Genomic DNA, 23,379 nt, shown 5'->3' with positions numbered 1-23,379 from the left:
TAGTTTTATTGTTCCTTGCTATTGTTTCCTTCATTTCTTTTTCATTTATTTCTGATCTGATCTTTATGATTTCTTTCCTTCTGCTAACATTGGGGTTTTTTGTTCTTCTTTCTTTAATTGCTTTATGTGTAAGTTTAGGTTGTTTACTTGAGATTTTTCTTGTTTCTTGAGGTAGGATTGTATTGCTATAAACTTCCCTCTTAGAACTGCTTTTGCTGCCTTCCATAGGTTTTGCACCATTGTGTTTTCATTGTCATTTGTCTCTAGGTATTTTTTGATTTCCTCTTTGATTTCTTCAGCAATGTCTTGGTTATTTAGTAGTGTATTGTTTAGCCTCCATGTGTTTGTATTTTTTAAGTTTTTTTTCCTATAATTGATGCCTAGTCTCATAGCATTCTGGTTGGAAATGATACTTGATACGATTTCAATTTTTAAAAATTTACCAAGGTTTGATTTGTGACCCAAGATATGGTCTATCCTGGAGAATGTTCCATGCACACTTGAGAAGAAGGTGTATTCTGTTGTTTTTGGATGGAATAGCCTATAAATATCAATTAAGTTCACCTTGTTTAATGTGTCATTTAAACCTTGTGTTTCCTTATTTATTTTCATTTTGGATGATCTGTCCATTGGTGAAAGTGGGGTGTTACAGTCCCCTACTATGATTGTGTTACTGTCCATTTCCCTTTTATGGCTGTTAGCATTTGCCTTATGTATTGAGATGCTCCTATGTTGGGTGAATAAATATTTACAATTGTTATATCTTCTACTTGGATTGATCCCTTGATCATTATGTATTGTCCTTCTTTATCTCTTTTAATAGTCTTTATTTTAGTCTATTTTGTCTGATATCAGAAATGCTACTCCAGCTTTCTTTTGATTTTCTTTTGCGTGGAATATCTTTTTCCATCCCCTCACTTTCAGTCTGTATGTGTCCCTAGGTCTGAAGTGCGTTTCTTGTAGACAGCATATATAAGGGTCTTGTTTTTGTATCCATTCAGCCAGTCTGTGTCTTTTGGTTGGAGTGTTTAATCCATTTACATTTAAGGTAATTATCAATATGTATGTTCCTACTACCATTTTATTAATTGTTTTGGGTTTGTTTTTGTAGGTCTTTTCCTTCTCTTGTGTTTCCTGCCTAGAGAACTTCCTCTAGCATTTGTTGTAAAGCTGGTTTGGTGGTGCTGAATTCTCTTAACTTTTGCTTGTCTGTAAAGATTTTAATTTCTCCATCGAATCTGAATGAGGTCCTTGCTAGGTAGCGTAATCTTGGTTGTAGGTTTTTCCCTTTCATCCCTTCAAATGTGTCCTGCCACCCACTTCTGGCTTTCAGAGTCTGAACGATTAGCTGTTAACCTTATGGGGATTCCCTTGTATGTTATTTGTTGCTTTTCCCTTGCTGCTTTTAATATTTTTCTTTGTATTTAATTTTTGAAAGTTTGGTTAATATGTCTCGGCCATGTTTCTCTTTGGGTGTATCCTTTATGGTACCCTCTGTGCTTCCTGGACTTGATTATTTCCTTTTTCATCTTAGGGAAGTTTTCAACTATAATCTCTTCAAATATTTCCTCAAACCCTTTCTTTCTCTCTTCTTCTTCTGGGACCCCTATAATTCGAACGTTGGTGTATTTAATGTTGTTCCAGAGGTCTCTGAGACTGTAGTCAATTCTTTTCATTCTTTTTTCTTTATTCTGCTCCCTGGCAGTATTTCCACCATTTTATCTTCCAGCTCACTTATCTGTTTTTCTGTTTCAGTTATGCTGCTACTGATTCCTTCTAGAGTATTTTAAATTTTGGATCATCTTTACGATCATTACCCTGAATTCGTTTTCAGGTAAGTTGCCTATTTCATCTTCATTTATTTGGTCTTGTAGGTTTTTACCTTTCTCCTTCGTCTGTAACATAGTTTTTGTCATTTTTTTTTTTTTTTTTTTGATGGGTGGTGCTGTATTCCTGTCTTACTAGTTGTTTGACCTGAGATGTCCAGCACTGGAGTTTGCAGGCAGTTGGATAGGGTCAGGTCTTGGTGCTGAGATGAGGACCTCTGGGAGGCCTCACTCTGATTAATATTCCCTGGGGTCTGAGGTTCTCTGTTAGTCCAGCGATTTGGACTCGGAGCTCCCACCACAGGAGCTCAGGCCTGACCTCCGGCCTGGGAACCAAGATCCCACAGCCTTTGTGGTGTGGTAAAAAAAAAAAAAAAGAAACAAAGAAACAAAGAAACAAAAGGAGCAGTAAAATATCAAAGAATAAAGAACAAAGTAAAATAAGAAATATAGGGCTTCCCTGGTGGCGCAGTGGTTGAGAGTCCGCCTGCCGATGCAGGGGACACGGGTTCGTGCCTCGGTCCGGGAAGATCCCACATGCCGCAGAGCGGCTGGGCCCGTGAGCCACAGCCGCTGAGCCTGCGCATCCAGAGCCTGTGCTCCGCAACGGGAGAGGCCACAACAGTGAGAGCCCCTTGTACCGCAAAAAAATATAATAAAAATAAGAAAGATAAAAAATATATTAGGAAAAATAAAAGTATAATTGAAACAACTGGTTGCTGGGGGTTCCTCCTGTGCACTTAGGTGTCTGTGGTCCCTCACCAGTGCCTAGTAGGTGCCCTAGTTGTCCTCACATTTTTTAAGAGATTTTATTTTGTAGAGTGATTTTTGGTTCACAGCAAAATTGACTGGAAGGTAGAGAAAGACAGAGACACAGATGAGCACATTAAATTCTTGTGCTAGGAAATAGGATAGAATGTAGTGGAGGGGAACCCAAACTGAGTTTTGTACATCCTACTCCCTTGTTCTGGGGGCTCAACAGACCTGCTGCTTTAGAGTATATGTCTGAGGGTCCAAATTTAGATGCTCTGTGACATAGACACGAGTGTGATCTTGAGAGAGAACCCTACAGGGGCATAGGACGTGAATTGTTCTCCTCCCTTGGGACTAGAGGACACAGGACGGATTAGGGCAGTTTGGAATAGGTTCTCCCCCTTCTCTGAGAGAAAGGTGAGTCTTGGTTATTAGGTTGTTTGTGTACATCAAGTGCTGTGCCTCTTCATCATCATAATTAAAACTTTTTTGTTAAATCTCAAGAGTAAACAACGTCAAAGGGGGACCAATCACATCTTGTTCTGCTCACCTCCCACCCTTGAAATTCTGCAGGAAACATGCAGGGAGGAAAACGTGGGGCTTTGGTCTCAAACCCCAGGACAAAGAAGACAATCCCCTGGTCTGCTGGGCTTCTCCAGAGAGCAAGCTTTATTCGCTGAAAGAGGCCAGTTGCTTCCTCTGCTCCATTCATCCAGGCCACAGCCCGGACTCAGCAGCTGACCTGGGCAGAGCTTAGGGTTGAATGGGGCTGCCCATCTCTTGCCTACGTGGTCAGGCCACACAGCTGCTCCCAGGCCCAGCTGAACTGGTCAGCTCCAGGAGAATCATGAGGGATCCCAAGAACAAGCCATCCTGAAGGCCAAGCCTTCCTGTACCACAGCCACATGGAGGGATGTCACCCCCAAGGACCACCCATCCTTTCACTGTTTGCAGACACTGAAACCACGACTCCTGGCACTGTGCCAAAAGTAGCAGCATGCCTGCAGGGCAGACAGACTGTTGTTAACCTGGGGACCCCGGTGGGGGTCCCAAGGGTCCTTAAGGGTACACATGTAAGACGTGTGTGCTATTTTATAGGGAGAAGGTCTAGAGTTTTCATCAAATTTTCAAAGCCAGGGGAAGTCCTTGCTCAGAAAAGGTTAAGAATCACTATGTTATGACTCATTTATTTTGTAACTGGAAGCTTGCACCTCTTAATTTCCCTCACCTATTAGAAAAAAAAAAAGAATCACTATGTTAGAGGCCAGTACTACTTAGAGCTGCCCTGCTGAGGGTCTCACAAAAAGTCCATTGAATAACTTTAACTCAACAAATAGCTGAGTTGTTCTCCACGCCTGGCTTAGTGCCAAGGGCTGGAAACACAACAGTGAGCAAGACCAGATGCTATCTGTGTATCACTGAGGAGCATAGATATAAATAAAATAATCACACAAGTGCGTGTCCAATCTCAAATCAAGCGTTGCTCTGAAGGAATGGAACCTGGTTCTATGACAGATGTAACAGTGGATGAATGGGTTTTTGGTTTTGTATATTTTTTAAATATTTGGATGGGTAATATATCCATATTCAAAAATTCAAAAGGATTATAAGCAAAAAATCCACCCCCCCCCACACACACTTACCTTTATCCCCTAGCCACCCCCTGGAAGCCTTGCATGTTTTACAGACTGATGAGTAGACCTCCTGCTGTCAGACCAAGGGGAGAAGAAAAGGCTTACCTGAGAATATGAAGCTTGCAATGAAATTTGAAGCATGAATATGAGTTAACTAAATGAGGAGCCTGGAAGGGGATAGTGGAAGCACGGAGGCAACAGCTCGTGCAAAGGCCCTGTGGCAGAAGACAGCATGATATATTGGAAGAACTAAAAGAAGGCCTGTGTAGTTGGAGTGCAGGAAGCAAGGGGAGGAGAGGTCCAGGATGCTACTGGGTGGGGAGGATGCATTCTTGTAGCCTGCTTAGCACCACGGGCTTTAACCTAAGAGCACTGGGAAGCCACTGAATGATGAGGGGAGATAATCTTCCATCATACTTGTATTTTGAAAATATCACCCTGGCTGTATGGAGAATGGATTGGAGGGGAAAGCAGTTAATGGGCTTTTATTTAGCTCAGGTGAGAAATGGTGTGGCTTAGTGGTGGTGGTGTATTTATATATTTTGCAAGGAATGTACTGGTACACAAAGTTCTTGCTTCTAAAAAATGTTAACAAAACGTTCGTTTCAATTTTCTCAAATGAGTGGAAGAAAAATCCATAACCAGAGTTTACTCAGAATGTAGTTAACACCTGGCTATATTTTGCCCAAGCATGTAGCCACACTGAAGGATAATAGCATCCTTTTGATGGACAGTGGGCTGAAATCTCACTGAATCGCGCTAGAAGTTATCTGGTCCAGCCTCCCGCTGAGCGCCCCAAAGCCACCTCCCCTCTGCAGGAGCCCTCCAGTGGCAGGAGATTGTTACTATGGTTACAAAGTCATAACAGAATGACCCTGTGGGTGATGTTCACTAATCAGGGAACAGATGATTCAAACACCTGATGGCTGTAGTTGCTGTGGTGTTCGCACACTGAATTTTCCTTCTTTTCTCCTGATCCCCCAGAATGGCTTGTTCTGAGGAGCAAGGAGGTGTCCCCTGTGGCTTCATCCGCCAGAATTCTGGTAACTCCACGTCTTTGGACTTTGAGCCAGATGCAGAGTACCAGTTTGTGGAGCAGCTGGAAGAGCGCTACAGATGTGCCTTCTGTCGCTCAGTGCTTCACAACCCCCACCAGACGGGCTGTGGGCACCGCTTCTGCCAGCACTGCATCCTGTCCCTGAGGTGAGCGCTCAGGGCCTGCGCTCTGGCCAGAAGCGGACAGGGCTGTTCCTGGGATCTACATGTCATCTGTGGCCGCTCAACTGTAATCGTGGTTTCGGGAATTGCTGCGGTTGGCCACAGAACCACGACTATGAGGACGGGCCCTCCCAGCACCCTTCTCTGAGAGCCTGAGGAATCATCTTCATTTTTTTCCGTCTTATTGATAGTCACCTTTTCTGAAAATTCAGACCACACCTGTTTTGCACACGAAGGCAGACCTCAGTGCACAGTCCATGTGAGGAAGGACCTGTATCTCACGGGGGTCTTTCCTGTAGGCGCCCTGACCTTTCCTTGCCTTGAGGCAGAGGTGGTGTCGCATCTGGAAGGTTCCTTGCCGCCGTGGATACTCTGTCGACTCCCCGGCAGCTGTAAAACGTGGGTCGTGCCATTTTGAGGTGGAAACCAGGAGAGACATGGAAGCAGGCCTTGGGGGTTTATACAGGGATGCCACGGGAGTTGTACCCTCCCAAGCTTGCAAAGGGGGTTATTACAGCACCTTCTCATTCATTCCTGGGTTCGTTCATTCAGCACCTGTGTGTTCCAGACACCCTGCTAAACCAAGCTCTAGTGCACAGAGGTGAAGAGCTGGAGGTCCAGTGTGACAGAGGACCCTCTATGTTCTAGTGAAGGTGCAAGTTGGGGTGCAGTGTGATAGCACAAGACTGCCGAGGGAACGTTGGCAGAGGACATTTGACCCTGTCTGCAGGACTCCCTCTTTGACTCACATCCTGGAGGATGAATGGGAGTTTCTCAGGCAGACTGAGGAGGTGCTGAAGTTGGGGTACTGGGGGGCCCCTTCTGGGAGGATGGAACAGCATGAATAAAGGCAGGGCCTGGCCTGCTCAGGGGGAACTGCAAGGGGGTGGCTGAAGCGCTGCGGCTGCTCTTGGATGGGCTGTTGAGGTCAGCCCTTAATTCTGGCTTCATTTTGATTTTTCTTTCCAGAGAATTAAACGCAGTCCCACTCTGCCCTGTAGATAAGGAGGTGATCAAATCTCAGGAGGTAAGACAGTCGTGCTTTGGGTTAGCAGTTCTCTGGGTGACGGAGCAGCCAGTGTCCTGGGTTGAATTGGACAGAGAAGTTGGAGCAGAAGAGTGGGAGGGGGACCTTCCTTGGAATCCATATTCCTCTACTGTGGGGTAAGGTGGGACCCCACTCCCACCCCTCTTTGAGAGAAGCTAGTTTGAGTCCTTACTGACCCCCCCAGGATTCTTCTCCCACTTCTTCTTTACCCTCTTCCTGTACTAGCTCCAGTTACCATGAGTCACTTGCAGAAATGAAACACCCTGCTTCCTGGAATCACTTTCTCATCTGTTTAGTCTCTAAAACTTTCTTTTATTATTATTATGTCTAACAATAGCTTTATTGAGATACAATGCATTTACCATAAAATTTGCCTTTAAAGTGTACATGTTTCTGGGGTGTGTGCCTAGGAGTGGAATGACTGGGTCTCATGGTAACTCTGTGTTTAACGTTCTGAGGCACTGCCAGGCTATTTTCCAAAGCAGCTGCACCATTTTACATTCTTACCAGGAAGGTATGAGAGTCCTAACTTCTTCACATCCTTACCAAAATACGTTGTGGTCCATCTTTTTTATTATAGTCTTCCTAGTTGGTATGAAGAGGTATCTCGTGGTTTTGATTCTCTAATGATTAATGACGCTGAGCATTTTTTCATGTGCTTGGCCATTTGGATATATTCTTTGTAGAGATTCCTATTCAAATCCTTTGCCCATTTTTTAAGTGAATTGTTTGTCTTTTTAGTCCAATGTTCATGCTCCTTCTCTCTGCTCTTATGATGCCTTTTCCAAATGCTTAGTTGTACTTGTGTCTGCCTCACGCACTAGGCCAGGGGTTGGCATACTACAACATGGGATTTGTTGGGATAAATCCAGCCTACCACCTGTTTCTGTGTGGCCTGTGAGCTAAGAATGGTTTTATATTTTTAAATCATTGAAAAAAATCAAAAGAGGGCTACACAGGAACTTTGTACTATTTTTTACAACTTCTTGTGAGTCTTTATTTCAAAACAAAAATTTATTTTATGAATCAAAAGAAGGATAATGTTTTGTGACATGTGAAAATTATATGAAATTCACATTTCAGTGTCCATAAATGACGTTTTATTGGAACACAGGCATGCCCATTCATTTAAGTATCGGGTACAGTAGGGTTGAATAGTTGCAACAGAGAACATTGCAACGTGGTTGGCAAAGCTGAAAATATTTACTCTCTGATCCTTTAGGGAGAAAGTTTGCCAACCCCTGGCTTGTGCTGAAAAATAAGTCAGCACAGCTTCAGTGACACCACCTGAAGACTAATGCAAACGTTCACCCTGGGACAGGAAGCTGAAAGCATCACCCTCATCCACAGCCCCACCTCTTGACCTTTGAGCATGTGGGGTCAAGTTCACCACGAGATTCTCCTAGCTTCAGCCTACTGCACTAAGCATTAAATTACCTGGCCTGTCAGATGTATCTGAGACAGCCTTTTCTTTTATGGTGGTGAATCTGGTATTTCCATTCCAACCACTGACTGGAAGTTTCCACCCAACTTTTGAGATGTACTTGAAGACCAAATTAATAATAGCTTCCTTCACGTTGCTCTAAAGCTTTGGAGTGTGTGAGACCTACTTTGTTTATCTTTTAGGTGTTTAAAGACAATTGCTGCAGAAGAGAAGTCCTCAATTTATATGTATTTTGCAAAAATGCTCCTGCATGTAATGCCAAGGTTATTCTGGGACGATACCAGGTTGGTATTACTGGTGAACAGTATTTGCCTTTGCTATTTTTCCAGTGACATGTACTGAACATTTTTATGTGACAGTTAGTGGGCTAAGCATGGTACGGAGATTCATTGGGTTGCCCTCAGAGAATTCTTGTCTAGAGGTACACTTGGCTACAGTGCAGCACACCGAGGGCTAAGGTGTGACATTAATCTCACATGAAGAGATTCATTTTGTATGGAACACATGGAGGACATACCATGTGTGCTAGACCTTAACTTGTGGGTTAGGGTTATTGATCCAAAAGAGAAGATGTGAGACATGCTGGGCAAAAGAAATGGTCGAGCAAGGACACGCCATTTTCGGAAAACTGTGAAGGATTGGGGATTCCTAGGATGGGAGCCAGGGCATGACTGCAGAAAGACACAATTGTAAGGGTCCCTGCCTGGAAGCATTTGCAGGTGCTGGGGCGGGTGTCTCCTAGCTGCTGTGGGCCCTGCTGTCTTAGAGGTTGTGATCTAAGGCAGATGACACAGACCAGAACAGAGCTAGAATGTAGTGTAAAGGCGAAGCATTGGTATGAGATGCAAGCAAACGAGGTGTAGGGGAGGTGAAGGGTTGTCGAGTTCCTTTCAGATGAAGCTGTCCTACCTTGCTCTTGCATCCAGCGGTGCAAGGTTGTTAAATGGAAAGCAGGAAACGTGGCTCCGCCACAGCAAGCCCATGTCAGGTTCAATCACACTATGAATGAATACGAGGCAAGCATCTCTAGCTTCCAGGGAATTGCTAGGAGGATGCTACAAGTTTCCCTTCCCAGCCACACGTTTTGGAATGTATTTCAGGTGATTCAGTCTTTTCCCCATCGTGCCTCTACACCCCTAGGCACTGAGCTCATAAATGTGTAAATGATTCCCTTGTTAACCCAAGAATTTCTTTGGAAGTTCACAGAAGGTTTTTGTGTTTTCCTAAGACAGTCCCTTGCCACTTGTTTTGATAGTCAGGTCCTAGAGCAAGCAGGGCCTCTTTACCAACTTTGTTGTCACTAAGCCTGTACAGGAAATGAGGCTCATTGATCAGCTCTAGTGACCAGATCCTCAGCTTCTGGAGAACAGTGGCTGGTTTATTTTCACCTGTTTCTTTTGTATTTCCTCTCATTCCCTGTTCTCCTTCACCTTGCGAGTAAGGTGTAGGATCTCACAGGTAGCAGAGTCTTGATGAATGTTGATGGTTTTGGTGAGAGCTGAGGGGTAGCATCCATGGATTTTGGAGAAGATGTAGATGTCAGTTGTCACTGTCTCTCATTACTAGAGGCAAAGGAGAACAGCTATAATATTTATTTACATCCTATAGTAAAACTGTGTGTTCTCTTAAGGGGTCAGCAAACTGTTTCTGTCAGGAGCCAGACAGTAAATATTTTAAGCTTTGCCAGCCATACAGTGTCTGTCGCAGCTACTCAGAGGGAAAGCAGCCATAGCCATTATGTGAGACATAGGTGTGGCTGTTCTCCATAAAACTTTATTTACAGAAACAAGTAGCAGGCCAGATTTGGCCCAAGGGCCATAGCTTGCCAACCCTGTTTTAAAGGATCTTGTGGTGGGGAACAAACTCCTTAGGATTTTGATACCTTGTCAGCACCACAGTAACTTGCAGTGTTATCCACAGGTTCTGTTAAGACATGCCTGCTTTTAAAAATCTGTAACATGAAGAACACTGTCTGAGTCACCATTCTCTAATATTCTGGTCAAGAACATTTCCTGACTTGACAAGGATGACCCATCCCAGCTTCTCCTGGGCCTGTGATCCTGTATTCCTCTATCGTTTTCTTTACCGCTTCTGGAAGAGCTTCCTCTCCCTCCTTTTCTTTCCTTTAGTCCTTCCCCTCCCTTCACTTACTTAGGAGGTAGCCTTCTCTTCTTCCCTCTTTGCCCTCTGTTCCGGCTTTTACCATCTGCTGTGCAGAGATTAGTACTTGGTGCTGGAGGTGGGGATGGAGGGTGCACAAAAGAAATGTCCTTGAGGAGCTGGTAAATTAATTGGCGTGTCTAAGGAAAATATTCAAGAGCTAACCTGAGAATATGAGCAGGTTAATAGGTAATCAAAGATAAACCCGGCATGCTTTCTTCCTCACGCATCTTCCCCTGTCCTCCAAACAAGGCTGGCTGTCACAGCCTCCGTGCAAGCAGCCTTCTCCATGCCCTGTGCTCAGCAGAGGCAGCGGGTGGCCTCTGCAGAGAGCCTGTGACAGAGGTTGTGCCCCCTGCCCCCCACCCCCGCAGTCCTTTCTCCTGCTGCCCCAGGGTCCTCCCTCCCTCCCTCACTAGGCCTTGCACCAGGCTTCCCCTCCCACTGCCCTGCTCAGTGGGTCCCCACTGGCTTGTTGTTATCTGTCGCAGGACCACCTTCAGCACTGCTTATTCCAAGCTGTGCAGTGCTCTAATGAGAGCTGTCGGGAGCCAGTCCTTCGCAAAGATCTGAAAGAGCATTTGAGCGCAGACTGTCCGTTTCGAGAGGAAAAATGCCTTTATTGCAAAAAGGATGTGGCAGTCATCAATCTACAGGTAAAAAAAAAAAAAGAATCATCTTTATGGGACTAAATTCTGCCTCAGTGGTCACAGTGAATCAGGTGGGATACCAGAAGCACTTTTCTGGATTTATTTTTATGCAGAAAGAGGTCTAAAGAATAACTTCATCTGAGGGTTCTATAAAAAGCTAAAAACCTTCTTGGTGGGACTCTATTCATGTATCATTGGCAAAAATGTTGTTTGAGCACCTGCTGAGTGTGAGTGGTCCAGGAGTGATGCTAGGCGCTGGGTCCCAAGGAGGTGACCACACTGTCTGTCCTCAGGATGCTCTGACCTAAGAGGCAGGATGCCGGCATAAGACAAGAGCATGGGGTACCCTTTACATGTACCAAAGGAGCCAAGCCAGTGACTCCCATAGTCTGTCCTCTGTCAGTCCCATGTCCTCTGACCTTCTTTAAAAGAATTGGAAAATTGAACTGAATTGAATTCACTTATACCAAGAAGGCAGCCACCTAGAACGCTTTTTGGAACTAGGCCATACCTTCCTACAGAGGGTAAGCCACATAGCATAGATCCCCAAAGGGACATATGTATACACACTCTGAGGCCATACAGGGAGCCTTTGGAAGCAAGGCTGGCTTTATTTCAGCACACTTTTTCTGTTTCAGAATCATGAGGAAAACTTGTGTCCTGAGTACCCAGTATCTTGTCCCAACAAGTGTTTGCAGATTATTCCAAGAACTGAGGTAACTGTAAATAATTCTCTTAGTAGATTTTATGTAAGATAGAGTTTCAGTAATCACTGTGGTGTGTGTTTGATCAAACCCCATAAGCAGGGGCCCAAGGCTTAAATTATCCTCACGATAACCATGGTTCTGTCTTCCCTCCCCTTCTCCCTGAGAATTCTTCTCTGTTTTCATCGTAGCTCTCCTTCCCCCAGGCTTCAGCATGGTGCTTCCTCCCTTCTTCCCAAGCCACCCTTGGCTCCCTGCTTGCTGCAGTTATACCAGGTAGCTGGAGAGTCGGGGATGCATTTCCCTAGCATGAGGCTGTCTGTTTTGTAGGTGGATGAACACCTTGCTGTGTGTCCTGAAGCTGAACAAGACTGTCCTTTCAAGCACTATGGCTGTACTGTAAAGGTATGGAATAATTGTTTCTGTCTACCTTCTACTGTATAATTCATTTGTTGAGTTCATTTTATTCTTGATTCCATTCAAGATGCAGAAGGACATTCACTTCTGAGAAACTTTAAGACTGGTGCTTGTAACTAGTGGCTACCAGTAGGGTGAGGCAAGATGGTGGTAGGGAATTAACAGGTACAAACTACTATGTATAAAATAAATAAGCTATAAGTATATATAATACAACACAGGGAATATAGCCAATATTTTATAATAACTATAAACAGAATAGAAAAAAGAAAAAAAGACTTGTATACAATACATAATACTAATACTTGTATTAGGGTTCTCCAGAGAAACAGAACAAATAATTTATATATACATAAAATTTATAATACCTAATACCAACTATTTTGAGGTTTGGTTATATCTATGAAAATAAAATGTGACCCTCACATTGACCTTGCAATCCTACTGCTAGAATTATTTCACAGATATCCTTTCATAAGTATGCAATGATTACACACATATACAAACACACATGCAAACAAAGATATTTACAGTACTCCCCCCTTGTCCATGGGGGCAGATTCCAAGATCCTCCACGGATGCCTGAAACCATGGTTACTACCAAACCCTATATATACTATGTTTTTCTTTCCTATACATACATACCTGTGATAAAGTTCAATTTACAAATTAGGCACAGTAGGAGCATATCTGAATTGCCAGCATCATTTGGGGCCGTTATCGACTAAATAAGGGTTACTTGATGACAGCACTGCGATACTGCAACAGTTTATCTGATAACCAAGATGGCTAAGTGACTAATGGGTGGGTAGTATGTACGGCCTGGATACCTGGACTATGGGTTGACTCACCTCTGGGGCAGGACGGAGCAGGAAGGCACAAGATTTCACTACGCTACTCAGAACAGTTCACAATTTAAAGTATGAATTGTTTATTTCCGAAATTTTCTATTTAATATTTTTGGACCATGGTTGACCATGGGTAACTGAAACCACAGAAATTGAAACAGTGGCTAAATGGGGACTACTGTATATAGCCAAAAAAAAAAAAAAATCCAAAAACCCACAAAAAATGAAAAACAACCTATAAGTCCATCTCTGAAGTACTGAGTATATAAGTATATATATATATTTTTTCATATTTTGGAATACTATGCATCTGATAAAAAGAATGAGGTATATATTTTAAAAATTACATACAGTATGATCTCACTGTGTATGTATCTTCACTGACTCTGGTAGTGAGATTAGGGAATTGGGTGTGGAGACAGAGAGAAGGGGGCTTTTATTTTTCTTCTACATCTTGCTGTATTGTTTGAGATAAGCATATATTTCTCTTATTTTAAAAAACTCTTATGAGAAACCTTTTTTAAAAAATCAGTGAAGAGTCCATAAATGTGTCACATAGCAAACCAGTGATTATCTTGGCTGAAGAAAGGATAGGGTTTACTTTCCTTGTGCACAAAATACAGAATTGTTTTCCAGCTCTAAAAGGAATCTCCGTTTTTAAAAAATTTTATTTAAAATATTTATTTATTTATTGACTGCTTTGGGTCTTCGTTTCTGCATGTGCGCTTTCTCTAGTTGCGGTGAGCGGGGCTTCCTTGCAGTGCGCGGGCTTCTCATTGCGGTGGCTTCTCTTGTTGCGGAGCACGGGCTCTAGGCGTGCGGGCTTCAGTAGTTGTGGCTCACGAGCCTAGTTGCTCCACGGCATGTGGGATCTTCCTGGACCAGGGATCGAACCTGTGTCCCCTGCATTGGCAGGTGGATTCTTAACCATTGCGCCACCAGGGAAGTCCCTAAAAGGAATCTTCTTTACAGTTAGGCCCAAACTTCCATTTGGATTGTATTCTAGGACTTGCTGGGGATGGCTGGGGGAGTTCTCTGGAGGAGGGGCCAACCCTAAACTGAAGGGAAATTGAGGATGAGTGTTTGCTTAGAGTCTATGGGCCACCCATACCATTTGCTTTTACTAGTAATGCAGGCAGTCTGCAATGGAATTTTAATAAGGGAAGAAGTTTGCATTTCTTCTTGAAACATATAATTTGACTTTGAAGGCAACAAATTTGCATGGGCTGAAATTACAATTAGGTTGCATACCTTCTGCCCAATAAAAGGACAGTGATAGAAGGCGGTAGAGAAGTGTGCTTGGTAGGAGGGAGAACTAACGGAGGCTTAAAACTGATCTGGGAGATAACCCACCAAGGAGGTAAGTTTTACATGGGAATAGTTGAGAGGTGGTAATAACTACACTTAACCCTCAGTCATATACTCCCAGGGCAAGGAACGAAATTAGTGCTGAGAACTTTGATAGTGGCCTGACTCTCTGTAAGCGTGTCATGGGTACTGTAGAATCCTAAAGCTGGAAAAGGGACCTGGGAGGGGTTATTCTCTCTGCAACCCACCATGAGACAAGTAAGCAAAGTTGTTAAAGTTCTGCTTTAGCAGAATATCCCACCACCACCCTCATTTTGGGAGCCTTTCAACAACCTGACTTGTTTTTCTCTTCATATTAAAGGATAAACGAGGAAACCTGCAGGAGCATGAGCATTCAGCCTTACGGGACCACATGCTTCTGGTTTTAGAAAAGAACTTCCAGTTAGAAGAACAGGTAAATATTCAAGGGTTCAAGTATAAAGGGAGGCAACAGAATCGCTAGGATTTGTACTTGTTGGTATTTTTATATTCCTCTCTGTTTCAGTATAAGTCAACTGGAGGTAGACGTTTTTCTACTAAGTGGCCAGACTCACAGGCTTGTAGTACATTAAACTGGAAAGTGCCCTTGAGATCTTAGGTGAAGTAACTAAGCTCAAAGAAATTTTGATGTGTTTGTGATATTAAGGGACAGAATTCAATCTCAAACCCATGTCCCTGATTCTCAGTCCAGTGCTCCCCGTGTTACACCACACTGCCTCTCTGCAGCCTATCCACACACCTTGTGGTTATTACCTGGCACCTAGCAGGAACCTAGTAGATGTCTGGCGTTTTTAAATGAAATCAGTATTACCATGAAACAACATTTGACTATCTGTTCTAGGCACCGTGGGTTTTATATATTTTGTAATAAGTCTTAACTTATTAACTTTGCAACCTACTCATACGTGCATATTTATTTCACTGCAATCAATGCATACGTACATATTTATTTCACTGGGTTGTGATTATCAAGTGAAATGATGTGTGCAAATGCCAGCCGTAGTCCCTGGAATATTCATAGTGGACCTCAATAAATGCTGATTCTATTGAGTAATTATTCTAAAAGTTCATTATTTTGTTAGGGCATCTCAGAGGATCAGACTTTTCAAGCCCAGGTAGGGAAGAAAACCATCCAGCTGCAGAGAGGGAGCTGAATTTTACGGCTGCAGATTATTTTATGGTGTCTGATTCCATATTAAAGTAGGTGTGTGAGTTTCAGGGTCAGATCGTGGAGAAAATTAGAAAGACTGATTAAACTGTAACTGGTGGAAGGCATGCTGCCTAGGAGCCATTCCCAAGTTCTTTCTGTAGGTGTTGCCTCATTCGTCTATCCACTGATCCAACAAACACATGCCATGTCAGGTACAATGCTAGTTGCTAGGGACACTGAGTCAAGGAAGACACAGCACGTACCCTTGAAGAGCTCACAAAAATGTAAACAGATAAGATGCTGTGCCTTGTGGGACGTGCAATGGGGGTGCCCTGTGTTGGGGTACAGAGGCTGCAGCAGTTTGCCCTGTGGGAGTTGCAGAAGGCTTTTCAAGGTAACACATCCGAGCTGCATCATCTTGAAGGAAGAGAAGGTCCGTCAGTTAAAATGTGTGGAAAGAGGATATTCCAGAAGGGGAAAGTTTATGCCAAGGCAGAGAGGCACGAGAGAGACTGATGGTCCAAGAAAATGGGGTTTGGGGGTAGAGAGACATCCAGGTGTGAGACAGGGAAAGGCTGAAGACTGGTGTGTTGGGTCCAGACTGCATTGGCCTTCCATGTAAGCTAAGAAGTTTCAAACATTTTACATTCAGTGATTTTTTTTAATTTATTCATATTCTGCTCTATTTCAGAAAGGATTTAAGGGCGAAAGTTTGGACTAATGTTTGCCAGTAATAAGGATCTAAAAGACGTTTTTAAATAGGAAGATACTTGGTCAGCTAATTGTTTGGCTTTAAAAATATGACAGCTGGTGGTAGCATGGAAGATGGATAGAAGGAGAGAAGAGAATGAGGCCAGAGGGACCAGGCAGAAGGATGCTGCAGTAAACTAGCCAGTGTGGCAGTAGAGCCTGCCAATTGTTGGTTGAGGGTCCTGGAGCCAGAAAGGCCTGAGTTCAAGACCTGGCTCCGCACATCGGAGTTCGGGCAAGCTACTTAACCTCTGTCTTCCACAATTTTCTCATTTGTAAAATGGGGTCGTAGTGAGGGTCAAATTATATATGTGCGCTCTTAGCACAGTGCCTGGCTAACAATAAGCAGTTCAGTATTAGGGGAAGTGATACTGGAGGTGGTAGTGGCTGGTGGTGATGCCGAAGGTGAAGGCTTGACCAAGGCTGTGTCAGTGGGGATGGAGGGAGGGCATTGAGAGACTTTTGCAGGTTGGAGTCACATGCTGTAGTTAAGGCAGGGAACTTGGTAACGTTATTAACTGAGATGGGCACTGCACACAGGAACAGGTTAGACGTGAGGGGAGCGGGGCAAGAGGAGACACTGAGTTTGCTTTTGGTCAAGGATGTCTGGTGCACACGCACATGGGAGTCAGCTCTTGGGGTATAAGTAGATTTGGGGGCCAGAGATCAGATGGTTATTGCAGCCACTTATGCATTCATTTATAAAACATGTGTCAAATGCCCTCTGTGTGCCAGGCGCTGTGCTGGGCTTTGGGGATTGGGAAATAAGTGAAATGTAGCCTCAGCAATTTAGTGGAGAAAAAAATGACCAAATTAACCCCCAAAAAAGCAATGAGTCATGAAGGTAAGTTATGCTTCTAGAGTATGGTCAGAATGTCATGGAACTTAAGAGGTGGCCTAGGTAGGTGGTACTAGTGTGGAAGTATTTCTGGGAGGATATGCCCTTGAGTGAGGCTTAAAAAGTGGTCGCTTCTAGGTGAAGGAGGAAGTGACTGAGAGCAGGGCCTGAAACAGCAGTTGTGTAGTGTGCAAATGGGCATGAGGCTGAAAAGGTGGCCAGGGGCAGATTTTGTAGGGCCCTGTACAGCCTGTAAAAGAAGGCCACTAGAGATGGTTAAGTAGGAGGGGTGACCAGCCCAGATTTGTCACTTATTATTCTTCTGGTCACAGTATGGAGTATGATTTGGAGGAAAACAAGGCTAAAGACAGGGGGAGCATTCATTCATTCATCTATTTAACAAACATTTATCAAGCACCTACTGGTGCCAGGCACCAGCCCAGTTGTTGACGTTCCAGTGGACGGTGGGACTCATGCCAGTCCAGCTCCCATAGAGCTTCTTTTCGGGTATGTGTTTGTTAGGGACAGTGTACGATCTGTTAGGAAGCTATCGTAGCAGCCCAGGTGAGAAATAACGCAGGCTGAAACAAGATGAGATGCAATGAGAAATGGATGTAAGAGTTGTTTTGTTGTGTGTCAGGAGCTAAAGTTGGCAGGTATTGCTGATTAAGTGGGTGTAGGGATAAGAGAAGAGTTGTCGAGGATCACGCGAAGGTTTTTGGTTATTTTCCTCAAATTGATTATAAATTCTGAGAGGTGGTGTGTTTTGCCTACCACTTGCTAGCGGTATGCTGGGCAGGTTACTTAAACGCTCTGCCTCTGTTTCCTTATCTGTAAAGTGAAACTGATAGTCATACCCAACACATAGGATTCTTTGAGAATTAAAAGAGCTAAGGAATATAAGGGTTTGACAGACTCAGCAAATAGCATCTATTACTATCGATGCTGTGCATACAGCATCTAATGTGGTATGGCGATCAGGACTCTGCGGTTGTTTAATAAGTGCATGCTGAATGAAAGAGGAGAACCAGTTCGGCAAATTTAGTCAAGTGGTGTCACTAGCATTAGATGAGCCATCAAAGTGGGTTACATATAGAAAAGGCTGATGAGGAATCTATGGATCTTTCTTTTCTTTATTTTTTTCGGAAGCACCTGCGAACATTTCTTAGAATTATATAGTAATCTACCTGTAAATATTTTCTATAAATATATGTGTGTATATCGTTCCTAGAAATACTTAACCTGCAATATTTTCCTAGAACTATATTTAAATTTTAACTTGTGTGCATACAGTTCAATGACCTCATTCATATTCCTGTTATTAGATTTCTGACTTATATAAGAGCCTAGAACAAAAAGAAAGTAAAATCCAGCAGCTAGCAGAAACCGTAAAGAAATTCGAAAAGGAGTTCAAGCAGTTTGCACAGTTGTTTGGCAAAAATGGAACTTTCCTCTCAAATATACAGGTGAGAAATGGCCTTTCTATTCATCATCAAGATTTAGCCTTCAACTAGCCGTGAGGGTTTTTCTTTTAATTTTTAAATGGAAATAATTTCAAATGTGCAAGAATAAGATAGTGCAAAGAACACCTGTATATTCTGCATCCAGATTCACTCATTGTCAGTATTTTGTCCCATTTGCTTCATTCATCCCCCCCTCCTCCTTCTTGTCCCAAACTCCCCCACCCTGTCCCTGTCACCCCCCCCCGCCCCCCTTGGGTATTCTTTCTGAACCTTTGAGAGTAAGTTGTCTATCTTATGGCCCTTTCCCCCTACATACTTCAGTATGTGTTTCCTAAGAATAAAGGTCCTCTTTTACATAACCCAGTACATTTAGCAATGTTAGTACATGTTTACACTGGTACAGTACTTTTCTATAATTTATGGCAATTAGGGCTGTAATCAAGGTTGGGCTGATGTTAGTCACTTGATTTCAGATTCCCTGAGAGCGTCTGTAGTCCTGCATTTTGTAGTCAACAAAGTGAAACTATTAATTCCCCTGGGAAGAAAATGTTTTAAACATCACTAAAACATAGCAAAAATTACTTTGTGAATCATGAATGTTAAATAACCATAAACAAATTCCTAAAGAATAATGACTTTATTGTGATGATAAAATTTACAGTGGAAAATATTTCAAGATGTGATATGGGCAATCTTTTTGAAATCTGGATTATTCCAGAAAATGTAGGCCATATCATTTCCATATTTGTCAGCATACCATATGGATGTGTGTGTGAGTGTGTGTAGAAAAAAGGAAATCCACCATATGTTATTATCTCAATTCTGACCTCTTTCTAACACAAAAACCAGTCAAGAATGAGGGCACTAAGGGTAAGAGTGGAGGAGAAATATAGTTATAGTTTTATTTAGTCCCTTCCATCTAAGGAGAGCAACCAAATGTTCAGGCTTTAGCTCAGGCACTTCTGTACCACCTGTAGTGCTCAGGCCAGAACAGGTGGGCCTTCTTCCAGCGCATTCTCTGCCTTCTAGCAGAGTAGGAGTGAATCAGAAGAGTAGCATCTAAGAGAAGGAAGTGATAAGGCAAGGAGAGAACAGAAATATAAAGATAGGGTAGAGAACCAAGAGGAGAGACACCAAGGGAGGAGTAAAACTCAGATGAAGAACAGTTCAAAGATTTGAAACAGGAGCAGAGACGCTGTGGAGGGGGAGGAAGCTATTAGGTGACTCATCTCTCTGAGATCCTCATTGAATTTTCTCTTCTGGACTGTGCATTTTTCATTTCATTAGTTGATTAATTAAAGGTGAAATGTTTGAGTTGAAAGATATAACCTTAACGAACTACTCAAATTTTTTTGACATGATGATCCACTTTGTACTGAAAGGTTCTTGCCAGTCACATTGACAAGTCTGCTTGGCTAGAAGTTCAGGTGCGTCAGTTATTACAAATGGCTAACCAGCAACAAAGTAAATTTGATCTGAGGCCTTTGGTGGAAGCGATTGATACAGTGAAACAGAAAATCACCCTGCTAGAAACCCATGATCAAAGATTAGGTATGTCGAATGTTTTATACTTATCTGTTGGTGATTCATTATTTCTACATGCATTCATGAAACAAGCAGCTGTCCAGGATCAATAATGGCTGAATCTGGTATTTGTGAAACAGAACAGCATGAGGTTCTGGCCACTCAGGCAAAAATGATGAAGGGCCATGAGCGGGAGCTGGAACAAGCAAGGGGTGGAAATGGGCCAGGAAATTCCAAGAACAGGGAGTGATGGTTTTTTAAGGAGAGTAGACAAAAATGAGAAGGGGAAAGATGTGGTGGGAACATTGTTTTAAGTATAGAAAAAGAGACAGGCTTGGCTGTTTCAAAGCCTTCCCGTTAGAAAGCTGTGGGGCTTACCATGCAGATGCCCGCTAGCTCAGTACAGAGTGCATCTTCTCAACACTTTGGTGAGCCTCAGATCAAGAGGACGCATTTGGGTTTTCTTGGTGCCAATCTTGCCAAGACACAAGAATCACGGAGTTGATATTATTAATAGGAATTGTCCATTGGTGGACATTGAATTCAGTTCATCTTTGGGATGTCAGAATTTTCTTGGTTCTCTTCGGATAACAAAATTCCTCTTTGGGCAAATTTTAAAGACAACTTTAAGGCCTTCAGAGTCTTTTTTTCCTTGCAGTTGTTTTGGAAGGGGAGACTAACAAACATGATGCCCACATTAATATTCATAAAGCACAGCTGAATAAAAACGAAGAGCGATTTAAGCTGCTAGAAAGTGCCTGCTATAACGGAAAGCTCATCTGGAAGGTCACAGACTACAAGCTGAAGAAGAAGGAGGCGCTGGACGGACACACAGTATCCATCTTTAGCCAGCCCTTCTACACCAGCCGGTGTGGCTACAGGCTCTGCGCTAGAGCGTACCTGAATGGGGACGGGTCCGGGAAGGGGACGCATCTGTCATTGTACTTTGTGGTGATGCGAGGGGAGTTTGACTCACTGTTGCAGTGGCCATTCAGGCAGAGGGTGACCCTGATGCTTTTGGACCAAAGTGGCAAAAGGAACCACATTATGGAGACCTTCAAGGCTGACCCCAATAGCAGCAGCTTTAAAAGACCCGATGGGGAAATGAACATTGCCTCTGGCTGTCCACGCTTCGTGGCTCATTCCACTTTGGAGAATGCCAAGAACACCTACATTAAAGATGACACCCTGTTCTTGAAAGTGGCTGTGGATCTAACTGACCTGGAGGATCTCTAATCACTGCTTCTGGGGTGATAAAAGGACTTCTTGAATCCAGAACCTTTGGTTAATGTAGTGACTGAATGTAGGCTCGACACACACTTGTATTTGGCTCTTTGCCCTTAATGTTTGAAGTCATTTTGAGATTTCTCAAGTGCTGTCTTCTTTTTACATTTTATTCTGTCCCAGTTTGAAACTGACAATACTTAGAATATCTTCTCATTATTTATATTTTTATATCTCTTGAAAGATGTTAATTTTCTTAAAGGTAAGGTCTGGGGCATACCTCTTTTACTGGTGCTTAGTGTGGGGTCTCAGGGTGGGCCCTCTATAATATTAAATGTCATTGAGGACACAGAAGTAGAATTTCCAGTTGAAAATGCTTTGGGTTTTTTGTTTTTTTTTTTTTTTTTTGGTATGTGGACCTCTCACTGTTGTGGCCTCTCCCGTTGCGGAGCACAGGCTCCGGACACGCAGGCTCAGCAGCCATGGCTCACGGGCCCAGCCGCTCCGCAGCATGTGGGATCTTCCCGGACTGGGGCACAAACCCATGTCCCCTGCATCAGCAGGCGGACTCTCAACCACTGCGCCACCAGGGAAGCCCCATGCTTTGGTATTTTATATTTGACCTTTTGATTCTAGACCTGACCGTAAGCCTGCAAAAACTATCTTTTAGGATAGGCTATTCCAGTTAGGTAGATGGGTAATGTACTTCAATCTGCCCAGTTTGGACCAGACTTTTTCTGGTTATATACTGTATTTGTGGAAATTACTACACCTTTAATATTTTCATGAAGTTTACCAGGAGTCAGCAAGCACAGTTTTGCAAGGATGCATAAGAAGTGGTGAATAGAGTAAGCATTTTCATTCCCCCTGTTGAAGTAAAGCAGAAAGCACGGCATAGTTTATACATAAGGAGGTACAGCCATCCAGCTAAAGTTCAGATTTTATTAGGTTCAAGCACATGAAAAAAACATTTTCAAACAAAATGATCAAATGTTATGAGTTTCGTAAGATTCAACTTAATAAATATATGTACATGTATACAAATAGTTTAAAGGTATTTGGTAAGAATAGTAAATTAATATGAGGATGGGCAGAATTTAGTATATGATGGAGAAGAAAATGTCAAAAATGGATAAGAGGAATTTAAAACGAGAACACCATTACAATTTCCAATGGGTGTTCGTATTCCCATCCGAAATTGATGGCTAAAAGCAGTATCTCCTATTCTTTTTGAGAGGAATTTTGAATTCATAAATTGATATGAAAATGGGCACTTATGTAAACTTGTGATGTTTCTTGTCGAAGTCCTGAGTACTTTGTGAAGAACAGAAATGATCGTGTTCTTCTACATCTATCTGTATGGGTCTGGGAGTGTAAATACAAGTCTACCTGAGTCCTTCTGACTCTTGATAAGCCTGAGCTTAACAAGAAACTACCCAGTTTTCCTGAGCCCTAACTCTTGTTATGCCACCGAGCATGGCCGACACTCAGCTGGCTCCCTTGAGCATGCAAGGGCAAGCTGCTCACTCGGGTGATGACCACACACCTTAAAACTCTTGATCAGTTGACCTCACAGAAGCATATGATTTACACCAGTGGCTTCTGGAATAAATGGAACTTTCTTCATCTCTCCTGTGAAATTTCCAAGATACCAAAGACTCATACTGCACAAATCTTCCCAAAGGGTTAAATTCAAAGACCTAGGTTCACAATAGAAATCTGCTAAAGAACTACCCTGAATCTGCTGGTGAACTGGGGTACAGCTGACGGTCAGCACATTCCCTCAGACAAACTCAGGAAGTGTTTCTCTAGACCCCAGAGCTGGACGCAGGTGGCGCTGTGTGCTTGTTTTCAATGTTTCTCATCAAGTCCAAAGTCATCCTTGTGTTCCTGAGGAACAGATCACACTGTTGTAACTAGTTTTAAGTCTTTGATGTGAAAAACATTTTAAAAAGCAAATTTATCAAAATACTGATTTTGTGCTTTAACCAACTTCTCTACATAAAAAATGTAAGTCATGGCATGGTTTGCCTTATGAGTTCAGAGTCCCTTCATCATTGAAACAGTGAACACAAAACAAGGTATTCTGAAATAAAAAGCACTTCTTTCTCACAAAATAAGAGTTGTGAATTTTGTTTTAAGGAAGTCGAGCCATGGAAACTTATTTTTCCTTTTTAATGATCTGAACGGTTATTTTTATTCTGTATCTGTAAGATTTAAATTTGTATTTCCATTTTCGTCTGATTTCAGTTCCTGATGAAAAGAAAACAATACACTAGGCATAAAAGGGGAGTCAACAACCTTGAGAAAGGTATGTGCAGGATTCAAATAGGGTGGGGAGGTGGGGTACATACTAATGCACCTTAACAGATCTGAATTCT

At 42.8% G+C, this 23,379-nt stretch overlaps 1 protein-coding gene across 1 annotated transcript; it reads left to right on the top strand.

Annotated features, from left to right (window-relative positions):
• The first annotated feature begins 1,808 nt into the window (after positions 1–1,808).
• On the top strand, positions 1,809–23,094 carry TRAF5 (TNF receptor associated factor 5). The gene is made up of 11 exons (XM_059995154.1): positions 1,809–1,834; positions 5,198–5,416; positions 6,401–6,458; positions 8,106–8,207; positions 10,575–10,739; positions 11,372–11,449; positions 11,768–11,842; positions 14,372–14,464; positions 18,113–18,253; positions 19,633–19,801; positions 20,433–23,094. The coding sequence occupies exons 2-11, from the start codon at positions 5,199–5,201 to the stop codon at positions 21,008–21,010; spliced, it is 1,677 nt and encodes a 558-aa protein (XP_059851137.1). The 5' UTR covers positions 1,809–1,834; position 5,198; the 3' UTR covers positions 21,011–23,094.
• The last annotated feature ends 285 nt before the right edge of the window (positions 23,095–23,379 follow it).

Source organism: Delphinus delphis, chromosome 1 (assembly GCF_949987515.2).
Source record: "Delphinus delphis chromosome 1, mDelDel1.2, whole genome shotgun sequence".
NCBI lineage: Eukaryota > Metazoa > Chordata > Mammalia > Artiodactyla > Delphinidae > Delphinus > Delphinus delphis.
This window is presented reverse-complemented; position numbering and strand designations above follow the sequence as displayed.

What these genes read in the sequence shown, in the direction of transcription:
- TRAF5 (XM_059995154.1), top strand. Translation starts at nt 5,199, where the DNA reads ATGGCTTGTTCTGAGGAGCAAGGAGGTGTCCCCTGTGGCTTCATCCGC. An exon ending in TGGCAGTCATCAATCTACAG is followed by an intron (nt 10,740 to 11,371) that starts GTAAAAAAAAAA and finishes TTTCTGTTTCAG; the next exon opens with AATCATGAGGAAAACTTGTG. An exon ending in ACTTCCAGTTAGAAGAACAG is followed by an intron (nt 14,465 to 18,112) that starts GTAAATATTCAA and finishes TCCTGTTATTAG; the next exon opens with ATTTCTGACTTATATAAGAG.